Source organism: Falco peregrinus, chromosome 3 (genome assembly GCF_023634155.1).
Source record: "Falco peregrinus isolate bFalPer1 chromosome 3, bFalPer1.pri, whole genome shotgun sequence".
NCBI classification, from domain to species: domain Eukaryota; kingdom Metazoa; phylum Chordata; class Aves; order Falconiformes; family Falconidae; genus Falco; species Falco peregrinus.
The window spans coordinates 108,266,681-108,286,837 of NC_073723.1; the positions used below are offsets into that span (position 1 = coordinate 108,266,681).

At 36.5% G+C, this 20,157-nt stretch overlaps 1 protein-coding gene across 2 annotated transcripts in view; it reads right to left on the reverse strand.

The window, feature by feature from the left end:
• PRKCZ (protein kinase C zeta) overlaps nucleotides 1-20,157 on the reverse strand; it is a 67,548-nt gene that overhangs the window by 25,153 nt on the left and 22,238 nt on the right. For both annotated transcript variants that reach the window (XM_027787486.2, XM_055799335.1), the window contains exons 6-10: nucleotides 9,936-10,021; nucleotides 6,849-6,980; nucleotides 5,590-5,671; nucleotides 4,821-4,873; nucleotides 2,640-2,828 (exon numbers count right to left, since the gene is read on the reverse strand). In XM_027787486.2, the coding sequence (XP_027643287.1) occupies nucleotides 2,640-2,828; nucleotides 4,821-4,873; nucleotides 5,590-5,671; nucleotides 6,849-6,980; nucleotides 9,936-10,021 (542 nt within the window). The remainder of the gene's footprint in view (nucleotides 1-2,639; nucleotides 2,829-4,820; nucleotides 4,874-5,589; nucleotides 5,672-6,848; nucleotides 6,981-9,935; nucleotides 10,022-20,157) is intronic.

Consider the following 20,157-nt stretch of genomic DNA (forward strand, 5'->3'; position numbering starts at 1 on the left):
CAGTTTTTAAAAGGTTCAAACAAACTGAACTTTGTTTTCTCATCTGAAACTCAAAATTAATTCAATGAAACTACCAAAACCCGATTAGTTTGTACAACCAAACCCATTCTTAAAAGTATCAGACTACCTTTAATACTTCAAGAGGGAGAAGTCCTGAATACCCAGTGCAATACCATATAATAAACATCTATCAAAATTTGAAGGATGTTAGCATAGTACTTCAAAGTTCAGATCCAAAATAACAAAGCAATTCATTTTTCATATAACCGTACCAAATGTAAACCTTAAGTACAACTGATTTTAGCAGTAGATATTTACTCCTCATGCAATACACCGATCATGTTCCACCCTGCAAACACTCAGTACACTGCCATGTTACATTACTGGAAATGTAACTGTTCTAAAAATTCTCCATTTCCAACAGATATTCCAGCTTTCCAACCTATCTGGAGACAAAAAACACAGAAATTGAGAAACCAGGCCTTCCCTTCAAGGATAATTAGGCAAACTAAAGTCTCAGATGAAATCAAGAAACATCACCATCAGATCAAATAAATCTGTTAGGTTTTATACTCACACCCTCCTGAAGACCTAACACGTTGGAAGGTTAAACCTGGGTCCAAACATGAGCCAAACATCCAGTTTTGAGTAAAACAATAAACATGTCCACTTCTTTTTGTTTTTACTGAATGAGCTTCTCTTTAACAGTCTGGAAAACTCATTGATTATTGTGCTTGTGTACTAGTACATCAGTACTACACTAGTGCACTACTGCTAACAAGATTAGAAAAATGTTCATAGCAGAAGCCCAGGTATTTGATTTGCTTCAGTTTCCTTTAGAAAAGAATGCTTACCACTCCCCAGCAACAATTCCATTACCTGGAAAGCACCAGCCCGTTTAAACATACTTTCTATGTAATTAATTGTCTTTCTCCATGAACGACTTATTAGGTGAAATTTCCATTACTTGCAACGTCTCATGCTTTCACAGAATTCAGTGAATTTCCTATCAATTCCCAGAATTTCATTATACAGCCTACCTCATAGAAAAGAAAAAACAAATAGCTCTATCTTCTATGCAGTTATCTATGAGAGCCACTATTCAAGACAGACTTCTCATCTACCTCCGATTCTCAGGAAAAACTGCGTAACCCATTAATACTTCTCCTTAGTTTCTACCTTCTTGGAAAAGCATGTGTTAAAGAAAATAGTAAATAAACCACACAACAATCTAATCTTTGGTCAGAAAAAAACCCCACCAAGCACGTGAGCAAGGCAAAGTATTTCAGAAGAGCTTGACAACTTTACTGTCCTAACCCTAGCCTCTGGAATAATGACAAAAATGGCAGCAAAAGAAACTGATTGAAAGTACCAACAGAAGTAGTACTTAAAACAATGTGGTTTGGGTTTTTTTCCAACATCCTACTTCCAAGAAATCCAGCCTTCCTAACAGTATAAAATACAACATCGTCAGCTTAAAAATTGCGTTCTGTTTGAAAAATTCACTTTCTATTGTAACAATAGCTATATAAGAAATTCCCTATGAGGTGAGACTGATTGTCCATCTCTTTTTTTATTTTATTAAGAGCCTGGGATTCCACCCGCAAGGATGACACAGTACTTCTTTATTCATCAACTCTTTACTGGTGTCATACTTTCTGTACCCCATCATACACGCTACCACTCCTGCACGAGCATGTCACGCTGCAGCACTCCAATAAAGCTGGCAGCCTGACAATGCTTCTTGTCGTTCCATCAGGGGTCTCAGTAGTTTCATCAGAGCTGTGGTCTGACCACGTGCATTCCAGTTACCCCATCCCCTGTTCTATTACCGAACACAGCAGGTTCCAGTCTAACAGCATTGTAGGTGGTTCAGATCTACCTTCCTTGCTTGTTGTGATTGGTTCATCACATTTATGAAAAAAATAGGATGGATATGAAATCCATACCTTTCAAGAAGCATGACAATTACAGGAAAAAGATGAAGGGTTGGTTGGTGGCTTTTTTTTCCCCTGAAACTTGTGCATTTGAGATCTTGCGTTAAAAAAAATTTCAACAGGATTTTGGAAATAATCAAGAAATGCAGCACTGATTTCTGTGGCAGACAAGTATTTTTTACAAGGCAGTTAAAACATAGTGACCTCAAAGGGCAGTAGCATAATTTTTTTTAACCCATGGAAAAAAAAAATATTCCAGAGTACTGTGTCACTTGCACGTAAGTCCTATAATTCTGACTATAAGAACACAATTTCAGCCCCTATTTGAATTACAGATAATACTTTGCAGGTACGTTCATTCACCTTGGAAAACATCTTTGCTTTCTTTCAAAATTAAGTGCCCAAATTCGACCCTAGTTATCTCACCATTTACAGATTAGCACATTCAGGTTGGAATACTTTTCACGTGCATTCTACTAGGACTATTGAAAATTGTTAATTGTTATTAAAATAAGGGACATTTCTCTCAGATTTAGTCTGGTGCTTCATGCAGACAGTTGATGACAAACGAGTTCAAAAGTCATAAAACTTCTACATGGAACTGCTGTCTAAAACCTTAGCTGCTTTCTTAATGGAATGTTTTTTGTTAAAGCATACTAACTTTTTACAATATGTAACAATGCAATTAATACAGACTTTTACCTCATCATCATGGACCAATTCTTTTTTCACTACTTTCATAGCATAAATTTGATCATTCTTTTTTAACCGAACTAAAAGAACTTTGGCATAACTTCCACGTCCGATAACTCTGATTAAATCAAAGTCCTGTAGTCCAAGCCCCTGAGAAATCTTAATTCCATCCATTCCGTCAATGACTGGTTTGATATCCTGTATAAAAAGAAACAGATGCTAGAAATAGAAGACATTTTCATAACAAGTAAGTATTAAAGCAAAGAGGTCTTCAGCCACTGGACAGAATTTGCTGAGTTTGCTGGCCATTGTCAGTGGCACACAGATCTGAATGGCTGATTGTAACACATCTGTTTAGAAATGATCGGTTGGTATTGGTTTTGCTCTTACTAAAAGTTGCTGTGTTTTTCAAGGTAGTAGTTTGTTCAATGAATCATTTACATATTCCCTACTTGAAAATGGTACGCAATGCCTTCAGAAATTAGACTTTATTTAAATTCTTGAACTGCAGGCATTGTAGAAGAGTGTATTTCATATTCTGACAGATATTGTAGTACAAATTAATAAAGGCTCTCTAAAAAGAAAAAAGAGCTGATAAGGAAGCAGTAATTTGCTAATTAATGTACCTGTCTGTTTCAGTTTAGGCAAGAGCTGTCTGTAATAAGTTCACTACAGTTTTAATGAAAATGAAAATTTCTAATAGGTGCCTGGGAACATACAGCAGCAGATACCAATTTCTCAAATGCAACAATCTGCAGGAAATACGCCAATATTAAGAATGTTATTTTGAAATTAATTAGTTAAAAATATAAATTTTATCTTGACTCCACTGAAATTAGATGTGAACATGTGAGACTGAAAATCAGGCTGTTGAACTAGACAAATGCAGCATGTACTCTGACATTTCATGCCTCACCAATATATACAATGCTTTAACATACTTCCACGGCCTATTTTTACCTGACCTCATAATACTGTACTTGTAGGCAGATCAGCATTCTGCTGAACTATGGAAAGTATTTATATAAAGAATCTTGATCTAGGATTGACTGCTATTAGAAGAGATTGCTCAGAGCTTAAAGATTCTAGTCAACAAAGCTCCCAGAATGCCACATCCTCTCTGTAGGATACCTTAAATTATTTCAGTAAAGCTCAAAAGCAAGGTGGGAAAATCAGAGCAGCACAATTCAGAACAGGTGAGCAAACAGCACCTAGCAATAATTAAACACAAACAGCATCTACCTGAGCACTAACTATATCTCAGCAATTCTAGATAGCAATTAAAATTATCTGTGGTGTTTCAAATTTATACCCTTCCAACTCTGAATCTGAGATAAAATCTAGACATATGTCTGAAAGTAAGGCAGTCACTTACCCAAGAGCAGGAACTACTCAAGTGTAAAATAATGGTAGTGACAAGTATTGTCGTGAAGGCAGAGGTAAAAAAAGGTGAAGGCTTGTTAAAAGCAGGGTATCAAACTAACTGCTAGCGTTCTGCCGGGTGCATCCTATTTATTTGAAATATGCCAGAAGCCTTTTTAAAAATAATGTCTTAAAGCTCTTTAGAATTAAAATGGATTGAGATTTTTCAAACTGCTTTAAGGGAGTAACGTTCTTGGTATGGAGAGATTGTATCAGACCGACTACAAAAGAGCTGAAAAACAGAGTTTAAGTGTATGTTATTCCACTTGTATTTCCACAAGAGCTGTCTATAAATTATTAGGTATTATTTATACGAAATATTTCAGAGAGCTCTATAGTTAATGTATTATCAGACTGAAGCAACTTTCACAATGATAGCTGGTAGAAGTAGCCTGGGGGTGATAAAGGCTGTACATCCATTAGAGAGAACAGACAAGACAATGTCAAAGCCACCACTGTTGCAAAGACCAATAAAGTCAAACCCTCTACTAAATCACTGTTGCCCCAACATGAACGGAGGGGGAAAAAAAAAAAAAAGAACAAAGTCTCTCCCGCATCATAACTGGGATAGAAAGAGCTGTAAATAGAAGAAATATCAAAAATCTATCAAAAATGCTTAAAAAAAAATAATCAGTTTTCAGAAAGAAAACCCAGACTTCTTTTTTCAAAGGTAGCCGAAGAAATAGGACAAGTAATTACCTATTTTATAAAGAGCTGTATGATTGAGGGTGTGCAAACATGAATTACAAAAACATTTCTAAAACATACCTCAGAGTCATCTTTAATGTTGTCATGTTTCCGGTTTGAAGGAATGTAGGGAACTGGAAAAGGAATCAAACAAGTTGGTCATTATTAAAGACCTTAATTAGAAATAATTTTAAAAGTTGATAAATGGAAGGTTGGTTTAGTAGCTTAGGGCCAGAAGTTCACTTCAGATACTAAGGGACAGCTGACCAAATTTTTTCCACTTTATTCTTGTAATTCTGACAGCAGATCCTAAGGGCGCTGTAGAAACAACCAACTCTGAGACAGTAAGAAATCCAACGATAAACCTTTGAGCTCATAACAGTATCTGACAAAGGCCAGAATAATTTTGGAGAACGGGTATGATAAATGGGCCCTTAAAACAAGACAGGTTAAACCATCAAAAAATATTAATCTAGAAAGAACACTCCAAATTACACAAAATTAAATACTTAAAAGTCTGAGGGTGCACTTATATTAGCATCACAGCTTGGATCTGAAGTGGAGGGGGTTTGTTTGTTCTAAAAACTAAATCCATTGTTGCCAGTTGCTCTGTGCTTTATTTCACATTCTGGAATGGTTTTGGAGCATACGAATTTAGGTTGAAATCAAACCAGAAGATATGCTTCAGAAGTACATCTACTGTAACAGAGTCCCTAACGAGCATTTAGTCCATGGGACTAAACTAGAGATAACCCAAAGTAAACTTCAAAAAAAAACAAACAGGAAGAGTTGAAACTGGGCCTCCAAACGGGGAAACGTATGAATTCCAATTAAACAACAAAGTACTCACTTCCATCAGTTTCTTCTGAAGGGAGGTCAACTTCATCATTTTTATCATCTAACTGAGGTTCCTGGGAAGGCATGACCGAATCCTTGCAAAACACAGAAGTTACATAGGAAAAAACCGTTGGTTTATGCAGTTCCTTTTTAAGTATGTCGTGCCACATACTACAATATAATGAGAAGCTTATATTTGCATCTTCCAGAATGGAAACTGGATTTGGCAGAAAATATTTCCTGATATTAACCTTTTGTAATGCATTATAAAACCCGCCTACCAAAAGCCTAAATGCCATGTCAACCATTCTCAGCAACTGCAACAGATATTTAGCTGTTTTCTAGAAGTAAGATTAGTATATTTTATTGTAAAGTTCAAACTTTAATTCTATTTAAGACTCCTGAGTCCATTTCATATGGAACTGCAACTAAGGTAACACTCCAGCATGATGTTACACACTCAATTTAGAGCACTGGCATATTCCATAATTCCATAAATCTGTAAAGATCACAATACCAAATAGTTTTACAGTATGTTTGGACGCTGCTCTCATTCCCAACTCATTATGAGACATGTAGGACTATTCCAGTAGGTATAGCAACACGCATAAAAAAATTGGCAAAGGATCTAGTCATGTCAAGGCATGTCACATGCAATACCAATAAAGAAAAATACTGGTTAAAATTTTGAGTTAGAAAAAACGTGAGGCAACCACCTGTGAGACACTGGTTATAGTCTGCAATGAGTATGGGGAAGGGCTAATATTCAGGGATACAGACGCACGTTTATAGCCAAGGAAAGACACTAGCATTGCCACTGGAATGAGGGAAATGGAGAGGATGAGGAAGTACCGGAGAAACCACGAAGGCAAGACCATGAAAGCAACAAGCCTTTTTACAAGCAGTAGCGCAAAACCCATGCAAGCACTTTAGTTCTTAAAACATTCCCATAGGCTAGAAGGAACCAATGCCAAGACTGTCAGTGACAACTCTTTTATCCATATATAAAATGCAATATGTCTACTGTAGAAGTCAAACTCAAGCTTGCTCACACTTAAATCGTATCACAAGTTTTCTTTTCTCACTTTTCCCAGACTGCTCACAATCCAAAGGCTTGCCCTCCATAGTCATTTCAGGAACTGAAAACCAAATACCACCGTGTGTCATAGATCTACAGCCATACACAGCATTTAAATACTCAGGATGCACATCTACAAACAACAACACGGGACACAATGAAACATCTTAGCTTTATACAGAACACAAACTTACCATATGCCTTTTGCAGGTCAGTGGAACAAGTATATGACAACGTTTATGGACCAACAATTTGCAGTTGATACACTTGTAGCCTTGCCTTCCGAGACCCCATATCCTTTCACCGCACTGGCCACAATATGCTCTCTGAAAGGCAGAATGCATATTATCAATTCAGTTATCAATTATTTTCTGTAGATGAGTAGTTATCTAACAAGAATCCACCCAACAAGAACCTATCCTGGTCACCTCCTAACAGATATTCAATAATAATTCTTTTTAGAATATCCAGGGTTTCCCTGCTAGCTGAAGGTTACACTTAAGAATTCAGCTAAATGCAGTCCTTTTTTAATGGATGTTAAGAAAACAAGTATCTCCAGCATATGGAACACATTACAGCCTAACATTAGCAAATTATTCTTAGAGAATAAGTATATTTTGAGTTTCAGATTCTGACAGAGGTTACCTAAACAAAACTGACAGGACTTGCACTACATAATTATGCATGAAAAACACCCGAACTGGAGAACACTGGCACAAAGTGTTAAAAAAGACAAGTTAAAGTATGAAGAATGTTCAATATCTGCACCTATATACTTTAACAGTGGTAAAACGTCAGTAATTAAAACTCATCTAACAAGTCTGATGTAAAACCTCCCTACGTTGCACTATTTAATATAAAAAAATATATGGCCTTTTTTATACATGCAACAAAATGGCATCTGAATAAATTAAATAAAAATGAGGACAAATTAAGAAGCCAGACATTCTACTGCTGACTTTAACAGGGCAGATCTTTAAATAATTTTTCCAGTGGATGTGTGCTGTGGTCATTTTATCCACTTCACCCAAAATGCCAAATAGCAATCTAAGATTCTTCCATGCCAAGAAGTCACCTAGTCTCAGCCATCCCTCCACACAGCACACAGGTTACCAACAGAAGACTTAGTCACTATTCCCTACCTGCAAATTTTCTACAGTAATTACCGTAACAACCTAAGACACGGCCTATCATTTTGCAAGCTGCAGATGAAGTCCTGCACTCATCCCCCACTTCAGGCTTAGACAGAACTCTGCAACTGTCCCAAAGCCACAAAACAGTGGAACTCTGTTCCTCCTAGCAAACGGCAAGTTAGAGTGCGGTTATTCAGATCCTCAGACTAATGAATCACACACGGTGTCCCGCCCAAAAGTGTTAAGCTACTATAAATACTTACTAGTAGTATTAGAAAACATTAAAAAATAATAGAAGAAATAATGATTAAAGAATGGATAATTTTTAAGAACTATTTTCTGTATTGCCCTTCTCATATTTTGACAGTTGTAGAAAACAAAACTTAACTACATCCCATTCATCTGTACAGCCAGTCCTCCTTGATTAGGAGAAACCCAGACTGCACTGCTCAGGAAAAAAAAGCCAGCCAAAACCCATACTGCCTAATAAGAGAGGAAGCCTTGGACATCTATCTATAGCCACTTCTTTCAAAATTCCTGGTCCATCAGACTTCCTTCAGTATTCTTGTACAGGTTTGGCAGCACTAATATTAAAATTAAATAAATGTCTTAGGCCCTGGAAATGACATGCAAGAAAATAATCTCATTTATTTCAGTCAGATGCACGGAAGCAAGGGAGGGAAGGAAAAAAAAAGAAAAAAGAAAGATGTAGTGTCAGGTCCCAAATTCTTTCAGTAATACAGGCACCCCTCTCATGCCTCTCCAAAACGCTTACAAACACAGCCATAAGAAAGAGTTAACCTTTACAGTATGTTCAACAAGTTTAGATTTTGCATGTGTTTGCTCACCAGAATTATCTGAAAAAGTTTTAAAAGGTTATTTTGAAAGAGGAATGAATTCATAAGGATTAAAATCCAGTCAAAATTTTAATTTGGTATCTAATTCAGTAATACATATATGACCATAATTTATTATTAATTTATACTTTTTAATGTCACATTTTACAGTTCATATCAACTTTATTACTAACTTCAGTTGGATGTGCTTTGTGTTCCAGCTTTATAGTATTTCATTTGTATACAGATAGTTATAACAAAGTAGTCTTGTTAAGGATTGTTGACAAATGAGCATGCTAATGAGGTTTCAAAATCTTTATGCGTATATTCACTATTTGCCTAATTTCAGTTAAAACGTCACTATGACATGGATTATTAACATGGCAGGTATGCACTCACAGTGTTTCAAAGAAACATGTTTTAACCATGTAGCAAATATGCACATTGAAGCTTCATACTATAAATTAAAAAACATTACTTCACACATCACATTATACAAATGCATGTTATAATTCAGACACATGACATATTTTTCACCTAAGTATGTGATATGATACTGAGTTTTAAGGGGCTTTTCCTTCCTTCAATGCAGTTTTGGGGTGGGGAGCATCAGGGAAAAAAAGAGCTAATTTCATAATTTAAAAAAAAAAAAAAGTTACTGTTGAATCAAAAAGCTAAACTCACCTCACTGTACTCAGTTTTGTATGGAATTCCCAAAAGCATATACTACATTTGTATATATGCTGCAATACTTAGGCATAATGGGATAAGTGAAGGAGGTGTCTCAGCCTTAAAGCGACATTCACTTGCTTATTTGGATTAAGTCATATTGTCAACACAGTTGTATTTTAGCTCAATAAAACAGGGGGGGTTGTTCTTAATTAGACTATGTAATACCTCAGACTGAAAACGGTTAAAGCTAACATCAAGAGCTCTAATCTTTAAAAGTGACAAAAAGTACTAAAGGTAAAAGATTCAACAAGCAATCGAAATCAAGTAAAGAGCAGAAAGGAGGTAAGAAGTGCTCAAAATATATATCAGTTTAAATAGTCACAAAAATAAATTTTTAGAGACTTTAAAAATAATTTATTTTCACCAATCCTATATTATTAACTCCATCCTAGATTCAAAGACTTCCAAGTTTTTCCTGATTGTTATGACCTGAATAACACTGCATAGACTGAGAAGTCACATGAATAAGCATCTTGCTTTTCCTTTCTTTTCAACACTCAAATATAGAAAAAGCACAGACTGAGAAAACAATTACCACAGAACATTACCAAAACCCAACATTTTATGCAACAGTACTCACTCTGTTAAACCGTTTGGCTTGGAACAAATGCCCATTCACTCGGTACAGCTTCCTCCATCTTCTGGCTCCACGTCGGTAGATTGATTCTAAGAAAGAAATGAAAAAGGTGTAAAGCAGCAGCATGCTAGCCCAGCAATACAGACACACTATGGGAAGCAAGTTGTGACTTAAAACAATCTTGCTTTTCTAAATATCAACGCACAGCTAAAATCCCTGCGATTTTTTTTTTTTTTTAAAGGCAGCCGTAAATGACAGCTTCTGCAGGATGTGCTTTCACCACTGCCTCTCCCTTTTCTCTATCCCTGTCTCTTTTTCCTCACATGATCATAATCTTGTTACAGTTTCTTGGCTGCTTACTGTTCAAGCTCAGGTGAGAGCAACAGATAACCGTTAAAGAAACAGCTTCCTCTGGTAAAATTACGATGCTGATCTCACCTTCATATGTAAACACGTAAAGGGTGTCTGGTGCTATTAGATATGCAATATTAAAGATGTTACAAGTCTTGAGAGTTACATTATTTGACCTCATTTGTATCTTGTGATTAAACGTTACCCAAAAATATTTCCTTCTGTTAAGCAAACAGTTCAAGCGTAGGTCTCCAATTATTTCCGATATATTCTAAACATAACAACAAATCATTTAATCTGTTCAAGCCAGACTTTTCAAGAGGACAGCATCTAGCACCTACTCCAAATTTCTTTTGTTGTCACTTTTCACATGCATGTGTGCAATTGTAGTGTGACTGGCTGATTAGAGAATTTGCTACAAAGTCTTGAAAACCCTGTTGGGCAACACCAGCCCTACTCAGAGCTGTACAAAGCTGTAAAGGGGACACAGCCAACCCCTGCCACAAACCAGGACCACCAGCTCTCCCCAGCAGGCAATGCAAGTGGGTACTGGGTGCAGTGGGGAGCACACAGGGCAAAACAGAAGAGGGTGGCGAGGCAAGCAGAAAATTCAGTAGTGATGTTAAAAGCAACAACATACTCCTGCTACCAAGAGGCTAAAAAGCTTTAAAAAAAGATTTGGCAAGTTTTTCATTGCTGAATAATTTGTTTTAATCACACTGATGAAGAAATTCTAATTTAGGAGTTCTCAAAAGTTTCCTGTAATATTTAAAAGTTAACAAGCATATTTTAGGCAGTGAGAAGAGTCTGACATCCTCTCAAACATTTCCAGGGAAAGTATTTTACAGTGTTTTAATGGGTGTTATAATATCCTCTTACTTGGGAAAAAAAATGTGAACAACTAGAATAATTCTCATTTCAACCGCATTGTTTTAAAGCTGTCTTCAGTAACATGATGAGTAAGATTTTTCCAATACAAAGTTTTAACTGGTATGCCTTTTAAAAAACAAATTATTTATACCAGTTATAATGCAACTTAACACAGTTGGCAGCTTGTACAAAATTATTTCATGTACTTTGAACAGGAAAAATATTAAGTACAGCAGTTTCATGGGGAAAGGAAAACTAAAGAGCATAGGAATCATAAATAACTCCATCTGAGAAGACAACAGTAAAACATACGTGTTTATGATACCTTGTGCATGGCTCCATATATGCTGTATTTCATACCTAGGTACACTGGTTCTGCCAGCCAAAACAACTCAGTTTTGTAGCAAGCAATTGCATTTGGTCACTATAACATTGATCCTCGCTTCTTCCCTGTCACCTTAACAGGGTCTATCATATTGCTTTATTTTTCTTCTTGAAAAATTGCAACTTCTCCACCAGACTCAGTCAGGAAGTTGAACAGAGGAGGGGGGTGGGGTAGGGGGGTGGGGGGGGGTGGGGTGGGTTTTTTTGTTTCTTTGCTTTTAAACAGAGTTCAATATTATGTTAGTGTTAAAGCTGTCCTTTTATCAGTCTAATACAAGTGAAAAATCCATAATGACCAATACTGTATGTAGAAAAATACTTTTGTGTTAACTAAAATGCCCCAGACAATGCAGCAAAGAATATTTCATTTAAAAACATCGATAAGACTTGATTGATAAGCATTGCTACATTCTGACAAGGTATTAAAACTGTAAATTTATAATCCTCAGAAGTTAATCCAAAAACATCTTAAATTCCCATCTTTCAAGTTTTAAACAGCTAAGTTTTAAATATCCACAGCTTATAGATGAAGTTTAGGGTTTTTTAAAATAAAAAAAAATCCAAACATTTTCCCTGTCAAAAGACAATGCAAATAGCGAACAGTTTGTTGAAAATTACTTTAACTTAATATCGAGCAAGCCAAAATCACAGCCTACTGACATACAATGTGTGAACACTGCTTGTAATACTGGGTCTGATTTTAGATACTCTATTTTTGTCCTTCAAAAGCAAGGCACACGAAAGTACTGAAGTTTCTGTGACTCCACACATCTACAGTGCCAAATCCACAAACATTCATATGTTACTCTATTTGCATGTGCAAATGTTTACTTTCCAGCATTTGAAACAGACATTGCACTACTAAATCAATTGTTAACAATTTGGAAAAAAACCAAATTCTTAAAGGAGCTGAAAGACTGCATGCCACAGAAGTGGCAAAGATACAGTGACTAGAATAGAGGTGTATCACTGGCTATGTTTATTTAACCCTAATAGCTCTTCAAAATCTGCTAATACAAACTTTAAAGCAAACAAAAAACACTGCTTTTCCTAAGTGCCTAGAAAATATACACGAGAACCTAGCAAAACTATTGCAAAGGTTTTGCCTAAAAATATGCTCAAACACAAACATCAATGAAAAACCATTCCACCATTTGCAGGATGACTTTTCACCACGAGAAAAAAGAAACTCCAGGATTTTTTCCAAAATAGCTAATTGATTCATTAGACAAAGCACCATATGGAGGCAACCTAATACATCTGTGCGCTGAACATTAGCTTATCACTGACACGAGGAATATTAAGTGAATGATAAGTTAACGAGCAGCTTGTGCTGATGAAGTCTGTAAATAAAGGAACAAGTCACTTCCCTAATTACTGGTAAATATTAAATCAAAGTCAGGGGTTTATATCATATACTTGTGAGGCAGCAGTCCAACAAAACCTGAATATAGTGTAGCATGAAGAAATAGGAACCCCTGCAGTTTACCACTACAGCTGCCGCTGATTCAGCGCAGGGTCCAAGGCAAACCCATTCCCCAACTCTAAAAGGGACGAAGGTTAAAAAAGGAGAAAACAGCAATGCTTGTAAGACACACCTTTATATATCACAAATTCTGTTATTATTATTATTGCACAGTATGATTATATGACAGAATAATATGTTCTTGGTATTACCAATAATAGTATTCATTTTTGTAATCCATATTCAGCCAGTGGCACAAAGTCTAATTGGAATACCATGAGTATCAGCGTACCCCAGGGGACAACACTGATTCCAATCTGTTCAGCATCCTCACCAGTGATCTGGATGGGGCAGAGCACACCCTCAGCAGCTTCACCGATGATACAAAATTGGGACTGACACGGTCGTGCTGCCAAAGAGAACTCAACCCCTGGAGAACTGAGCAGGGAGGGAGCTCCTGAAGCTCAAAGGGAAGCGTGAAGTCCCGCACCCAGGGAGGTATGACCTCACACACCAGTACATGCCAGGGGCCCAATAGCTGGAAAGCAGCTTGGAAGAAAAGGACCTGGTGGTGTTGGTGGGCACCAAGTTGAACACAAGCCCGCAATGTGCTCTTGTGGCAAAGGCAGCTGTGTCCTGGGCTGTGTCAGGAAGGAACAATGCCAGAAGGTCAAGGATGTTGATCCTTCCCCTCAGCACTGGTGAGGCCACACCTGCAGTGCCATATCCACCAGCTCTCCCCAGTACAAGAGAGGCATGGTGCTATTAGAGAGAATCCAAAGAAGGGCCACAGAGATGACCAAAGCACTGGAGCATCTCTCATATGAGGAAAGGCTGAGAGAGCTGGGGCTGTTCAGCCTAGAAAAGAGAAGGTTCAGAGACATCCCATCTGTGTACACAAACACCTGGAGGGAAGGGATCCGTAAGACCGAGTCAGGCTATTTTCTGTGCTGCCCAGTGACAAGACCAGAGGCAATGAGCACAAACACACACAGGAGGTCCCTTCTGACCATCACAGAGCACCGCCTCACTACAAGGGTGACTGAGCACTGGGACAGGTTGACCAGAGAGGTTGTAGAGATATTCAAAAGCCATCTGGCCATGACCCTGGGCAACCTGCTTAGAATAACCTATAGAACTGGACTAAAACATATATTCTGTGTATCTAGTAATGCACCCATGAAAGAGGACACCCTAAAGATTCACTTAAGAATAACAGGAAATTATAAGAAGGAGTTGGGTTTTTAATATTATTTTGAAGCAGTCAGCTTCAAAAATCCTAACCAGAGCTAAACTAGATGAAAGGAACCATCCTGACCAATAAAAAGGTTCTTAAAATGGCAGCAAGTATGTATCTTGAGGTAAGAAACAAAGAACTTATTGTCAATGGTCTATGATGTGTGAACAAATGCTTTCAGTATGCATTTCACCCCTACACTTCATATGGGAAAAAGGTACTTCTGAACACGAAACAAAATGTTTTGGTAGATGTTTCCAGAACACTTTAGCATTAAGTAAGGGATTCCATGAAACTTGCAAGTTTTTAGAGTCATGATTGATCCCAGCTAACTAGAAAAAGGAATTCCATCACAACAGCAGAAGTATTTTATTACTGCGTTTAATGGAAAAGGCTAGGTTTTCCATTTATTTTTATAGTACACATCACTTAACTCATCAAGGACTTTGAGTCAGCTGCTGGGAAGCTGAAGGAGATATCATATCCCTAATTGAAATAATCTTTCTGATGGATATTGAAGACAAGCCTTTGCGTAACAAAATAAAAAGAAGTATTTTTCAATATTCATTTTGTATGTGAACAAGTCCAGAGGAAAACTCAAAAGATATTTTAAGCTGCTAACAGGTGTAACAATTTTTTATTAAGGAACACAAATACATATTCTAATTACAATGAATGTACTGAACTTTATCTACTTCCAAGTTTGGGAAATCGGGAAAAAAAAAAAGAGACTGTTTTTCAAGTTAATATTACAAGGGAAATAAAAATACTCAAACTGAAACAAAATTAACCAGCTGTCTCTACGTAAAAAGCAGTGTGAGACAACTGACTGTTGCCGTTGTGCAATTCTTCCCTCTGTTGTCAAGCTGTGCAACTACATCACTAACAGTAATGCACAATGAACCTTGTAAATATATTTAAGATTGTTTTTTTGAAAGACATTCCCTAGGGTTGGGTTTTTTCCATCTTTAAAGAAAAACACCCACTTTTAGGGAAAAAAATAAATACACAAAAAATGTAATTATGGATATAAATGGATCAGCCACTTGTCTGTTATTCAGTGTTCATTCCAAATTAACTCATCTACAGATTACAGACACACACACACACACACCCCGCCCAGTAGTGGCCTCCTCAGAACTCAGCAGAAAGGATGTGAACCTTACCTTTGAAAATGTAACTTGGTAAAGGATGGAGAAATAGAAGTCAGAATTGTTTTTTCAAGTGAGAACGTATTTTCCCAGTACTGAAGAAGAGACAACTGGAGAGACAGGCCCAACCTGCCCTGAAGCCCAAAATATTATTTTTCCATCTGAAAGTTTAGAAATGCTTGGGTTTTTTTAAATATGTAAAAGAACTAAGCAGTTGCCTGAGAAGTGTGGTTTACATCAATGAATGGCAGTAAGATGGCCACAAAATTTTCTTCTTCTGCATTTGGATTTACAAATGCAATTCCAAAGTCTACTTTTATGTGATCAAACTATAATAAAATCTTTTACTATACTAAGCACAGAGATAATTTGCTATTGCTGCAAATCACTTCTCAGAGATTAATGCAACTTGTTTACAGGCCAATTACATGGCCTGCCAGCTGGACAGTATGAGAATGCCCAGTTTTTGTTTTGTTCTTTTAATGTTTTGCTGAGTAGACAAATGAGCATTCTTTCAAAACCAACTCATGAATTACAAGTAGGAAATTGATATTTGTATTTCAGATAAGACTGAATTAGATGAAAAGGTAACATATGGAAATAATTACATATAAAGATAGAACAAGTTTGGGGAAAGTAAATTTTAAAGAACTTTGATAGTACATTGTTTCACATATCTGTTATTTAATATGTCCCAAACAGTTAAATTGAAACAATAGAACTGCTTTCTGAAGCACGTAACAGACACACATTGTATGGGATGTTAACTGGCCCTTCTTTTTATTATGAATAAGCTGCTATGTACAAATGCCATTCCTTTCCAGAAGTCAGGAAAAGTGTATCCTTAACAATATTAAGGTATTAAGCACTTCCACCTCTTGCAGTGATGAAAATGGTCAGAAGACAGCATTTTTTATTTAATTTAAAACTGATTAGCAGTTGGGGAACCATATATCCCCATCCTTCTTTTCTTTTTGAACACCCACTAAAATTAACTACAAAGTCAGATCAACCTCTATTAAAAAAATTTAAAAAAATCAAGCACAATTAAGATGGCAATAATGACAAAGGAAGTGTACTACATATAGCATCAGCAGAGAACCAATGAGGAAATAGAACTCTCACAACAGGAATGCTTACCCAGCATTTACTGCAACACAGCTAGAATACTGCTTGAATATTCTGTTCCCCACTGACTTCAAAGGGGGTCAACTGACTCCCATTTCAGGACTGCTAGGTGGAAAACCTGTCGGCCGTACACGCTGTTTTCTCATGCATGATCTCCTGGTTGCTTATATTCATATCCTTCTGTTAAAATGGCTCCATGCCATTGCAAGGTGATAAGTCACACTTACAAAAACAACGCCCCCCAATACAAATGGAGGTAACAACTCAATTTCAAGAAGTCTGCTGCACTGGTGCTGTATGCCTCTTTAGATCAATCACACCTGTTAATGCCTTACGCTCTTTCTTGGTCCCCAAGTTAAAATGCTCACTATGAATGGTGATTAGAAAATGTAGATTGCCTTGTCATTAAAAACACCGATTGCATGAAAAAATTAAGAAACAAAGGGATCTAAAAACAATTTTTAAAAATAGAGGCTTTAGCTTTCAAACAAAAAACAATACCACCTTACATTCACAAGAATACAAAAAATAAAACATGTAGACTATAGGTAAGTTGTCCTTAAAAGTTCCCTTTACTTGTGATCAGAGGGACTGATGAACTGAAAAATACTGTCGATGAGGCCTCAGAGGTGCCACTCACATCCAGTGTGAAAGATGCTACATCCTACCAGAATAACAAACAAAATAGTTACTTTAGCTATCAAACAAACAGGAGACATCCACGGATTTGACCTACTATCTCTTAAGCAAAAGATAATAATCAACTGATACTTTAAAAAAGCTATCTAGACATTTAACAGCAAACACAGTTTACAAAATTATTTCTTGAAAATGGTAACGGAAATGTAACCCTCCAACAATCATAGCAAGCAAATGCATGAGATACTTGGCAAGTTTCTGGCAAACAACAAAAAATCTTTTAAAAAAATAATCTTACAATAAGATATAGCAAACCCCACATTTTTAATTGATCCAGATTACCTTAACATCACATATAAGAACTGGGATTGTTTTGGTTAGGCTGCTGAGTACAGTAAGTCCCATGGCTAAACTGACCATCTGTCTGGCTTGTATATACGTTGCACAATGCACAGGAACAGTTATAACTTGAACCTCATGCAAAACTGAACCTCACCTTCGGCAAAGAAAGACTGACAATTTAACACAGCTACATCGCGGTCAACAATTGGTTTCTTTTCATTAAAGACTACTGTGCATTTAAGTTGAACAGCTGAATACAGTTGCAGTGTTACCAAGATAGATAAATCTGGTACCAAACTAGGTTAAGAGGAGGATTCTCCCAGCCACCTGGTGAAGAAACTGTAGGAAGTTCGGGCAATCCACTTCCATACCAAATCCTAGAACTCCAACTGTGAAGTCATTTGCAGAATTTGAATTCTCTTTTTGCTTTTGAGACTAACCATTTATTAACTCATCACTATGAACTGTTAATACAAATCAGTGACTATGGCCCAGAGTTTACTCATTATCTAGTCAAAGCAAAAACATTTGTCAATTTATTGAAAACAGATTTGGTATTTATGTATCAAGACGGTTGTTTGCCGAGAAGTGTTGATTTGTTTTAAACATACAACACCACATTGACCTGTATGCAGGGTCTACAGAAGTTTGTATAATCTTTCCAGCATACACTAATGAAATTAAACTTGCACTTTCTTTGAAAGGAGGGTAATTATTTTGGAACTAATCGCCAAAATATAATAGCATTACATGACAAAATAATACAAGAGAGCATTCTTTTACTAGCATTATTTAAAATTCTTTCTTTAACCAAAACCCCCAAGAATTTAATATGGCAGATATACAGGAAAAATATTATAGCTTAAAATATTTTGAAGTGGCTAAAGGAATTTATGCTTTCAGTGTCCAAAATCGCACTTCATTGCTTCACAAGACTTTTTCTTGCCTTGTGTAACTCAGAACTCAAAATATTTTTCTATGCAAGGGTCATGGCTTTTCTATAAAGTTATTTCATTAGTTTTATAGTTTCTATAGTTCCTCTTCTAAAAAGTTCTCATAACCAGACATCAGAATTTTATGATTTTACATGAAATTTATCAGATGTGCTTGAAAATAACAAAGCAAAGTACACAAAGTGTTACTCAAGAAGTCCTCATTAAATCCGGTTACTGGATGCTATTCTACATCTGCATCCACTTTACAGGCCACTTTTGTTTTTTAATAAACTTCTGTGTCTTAGCACATATATGAAGCACTACTTTCAATTATAAATAAAAGCTTTCTGAAAACAGAAAGCCTCTGTCTTCTATATAATTTGGAATTACTGAAGAAGGCATACAAAGAAGTGAGAAGCAACCCAATGAAGTTTCCTGCAAGAATTTGTTTCTACTGTGCATTATCAGTAGCCTGCATGATTTAAGACTTGCTGGGGATCTTAATCTAGACTTGACACCACACATTTTCTAGAAAAAGTTAATCCTTTGAGTACACGACTCATACCTGTTGGTAGCTGAAAGGGGTGAGTGAATCCCAGTTCTTTCTGCAACTGAGCTATATAGCAATTGGAAGGAACTGAATCCAGTTTATGGAAGTGTGATCAATTAAAACTTGGTCAGATCAAACTTTCACTTGGTCTCACAGGTATACGAGACATAGGCACCAACACCTATTTCATTACATCATCAGTAAAAATACAAAACTGTTTAAAAAACCCACCAGCTATTCAAAATGGATTTAATATTTATTTTAAATTCATAAAGCTTTTCTAAGTGGCCTTCGCAATGCCCTTGAAACCATTATTTGTTTCTTACAGTCTCAGGGTTAGGACACATTTTCTGAGTCAGGCTGTTTTCCTTCACAGCATGGTTCCATTACTTCAGCTTATGATCCACTCTAAAACAGTTCCATTTCCCTTCCCAATATTTACATTTCTCCAGTATTAGCAGAATGACAGAAACTCATTTTAGTTATTACTTCATAAAGGTGTACTTCATCTTTCCGAAGACATCAGACCCTTGAGCCTATTTCTCTGAACTCTTTCCAATTTAATCAGTCATCTGCTAATACTATACCCAGAAAACCCAACTATGCAATACGTCAGTATGACAGAGGACACTGTTACCTTGCAGCAGGACTAAACTCTGCAGACCTATCGCTTTTCAGTCTGACTGTTTTGACACATCTGTACCTCACAGCACCTTCTTCTGCTCATATTTGGAGGAAAGCAAGCTAAAATTAAGTGTGTGTAATGACCATTCTGATGATGTCACAACCTGAGTTCTATGAACTACGCTTAGTTTTTATCATTCAATAAATAAATCAAATCTCCGAGAGATTCTCCCATTTGTACTTTTACCCCATCTGAGCTTCCTCATATACTATACAGATACAGCATTTATACATTTCACAAGTACAAAAGAAGCAGATTTTGCAGGAATATAAACCACTACTAAACTTACTATTTAGTGACAGTAGCCAAATAAAAAAATCTGAACAGCTTCAGGAGTTACTCATCACATCTGTTATATTCTGAATTAAATGACTGTCCTGGTTTTGGCTGAGAGTGTGTTAATTTTCTTCCTAGTAGCTGGTACAGTGTTGTGTTTCGGATTTAGGATGAGAATAATGCTGATAATACAGAGATGTTTTAGCTACTGC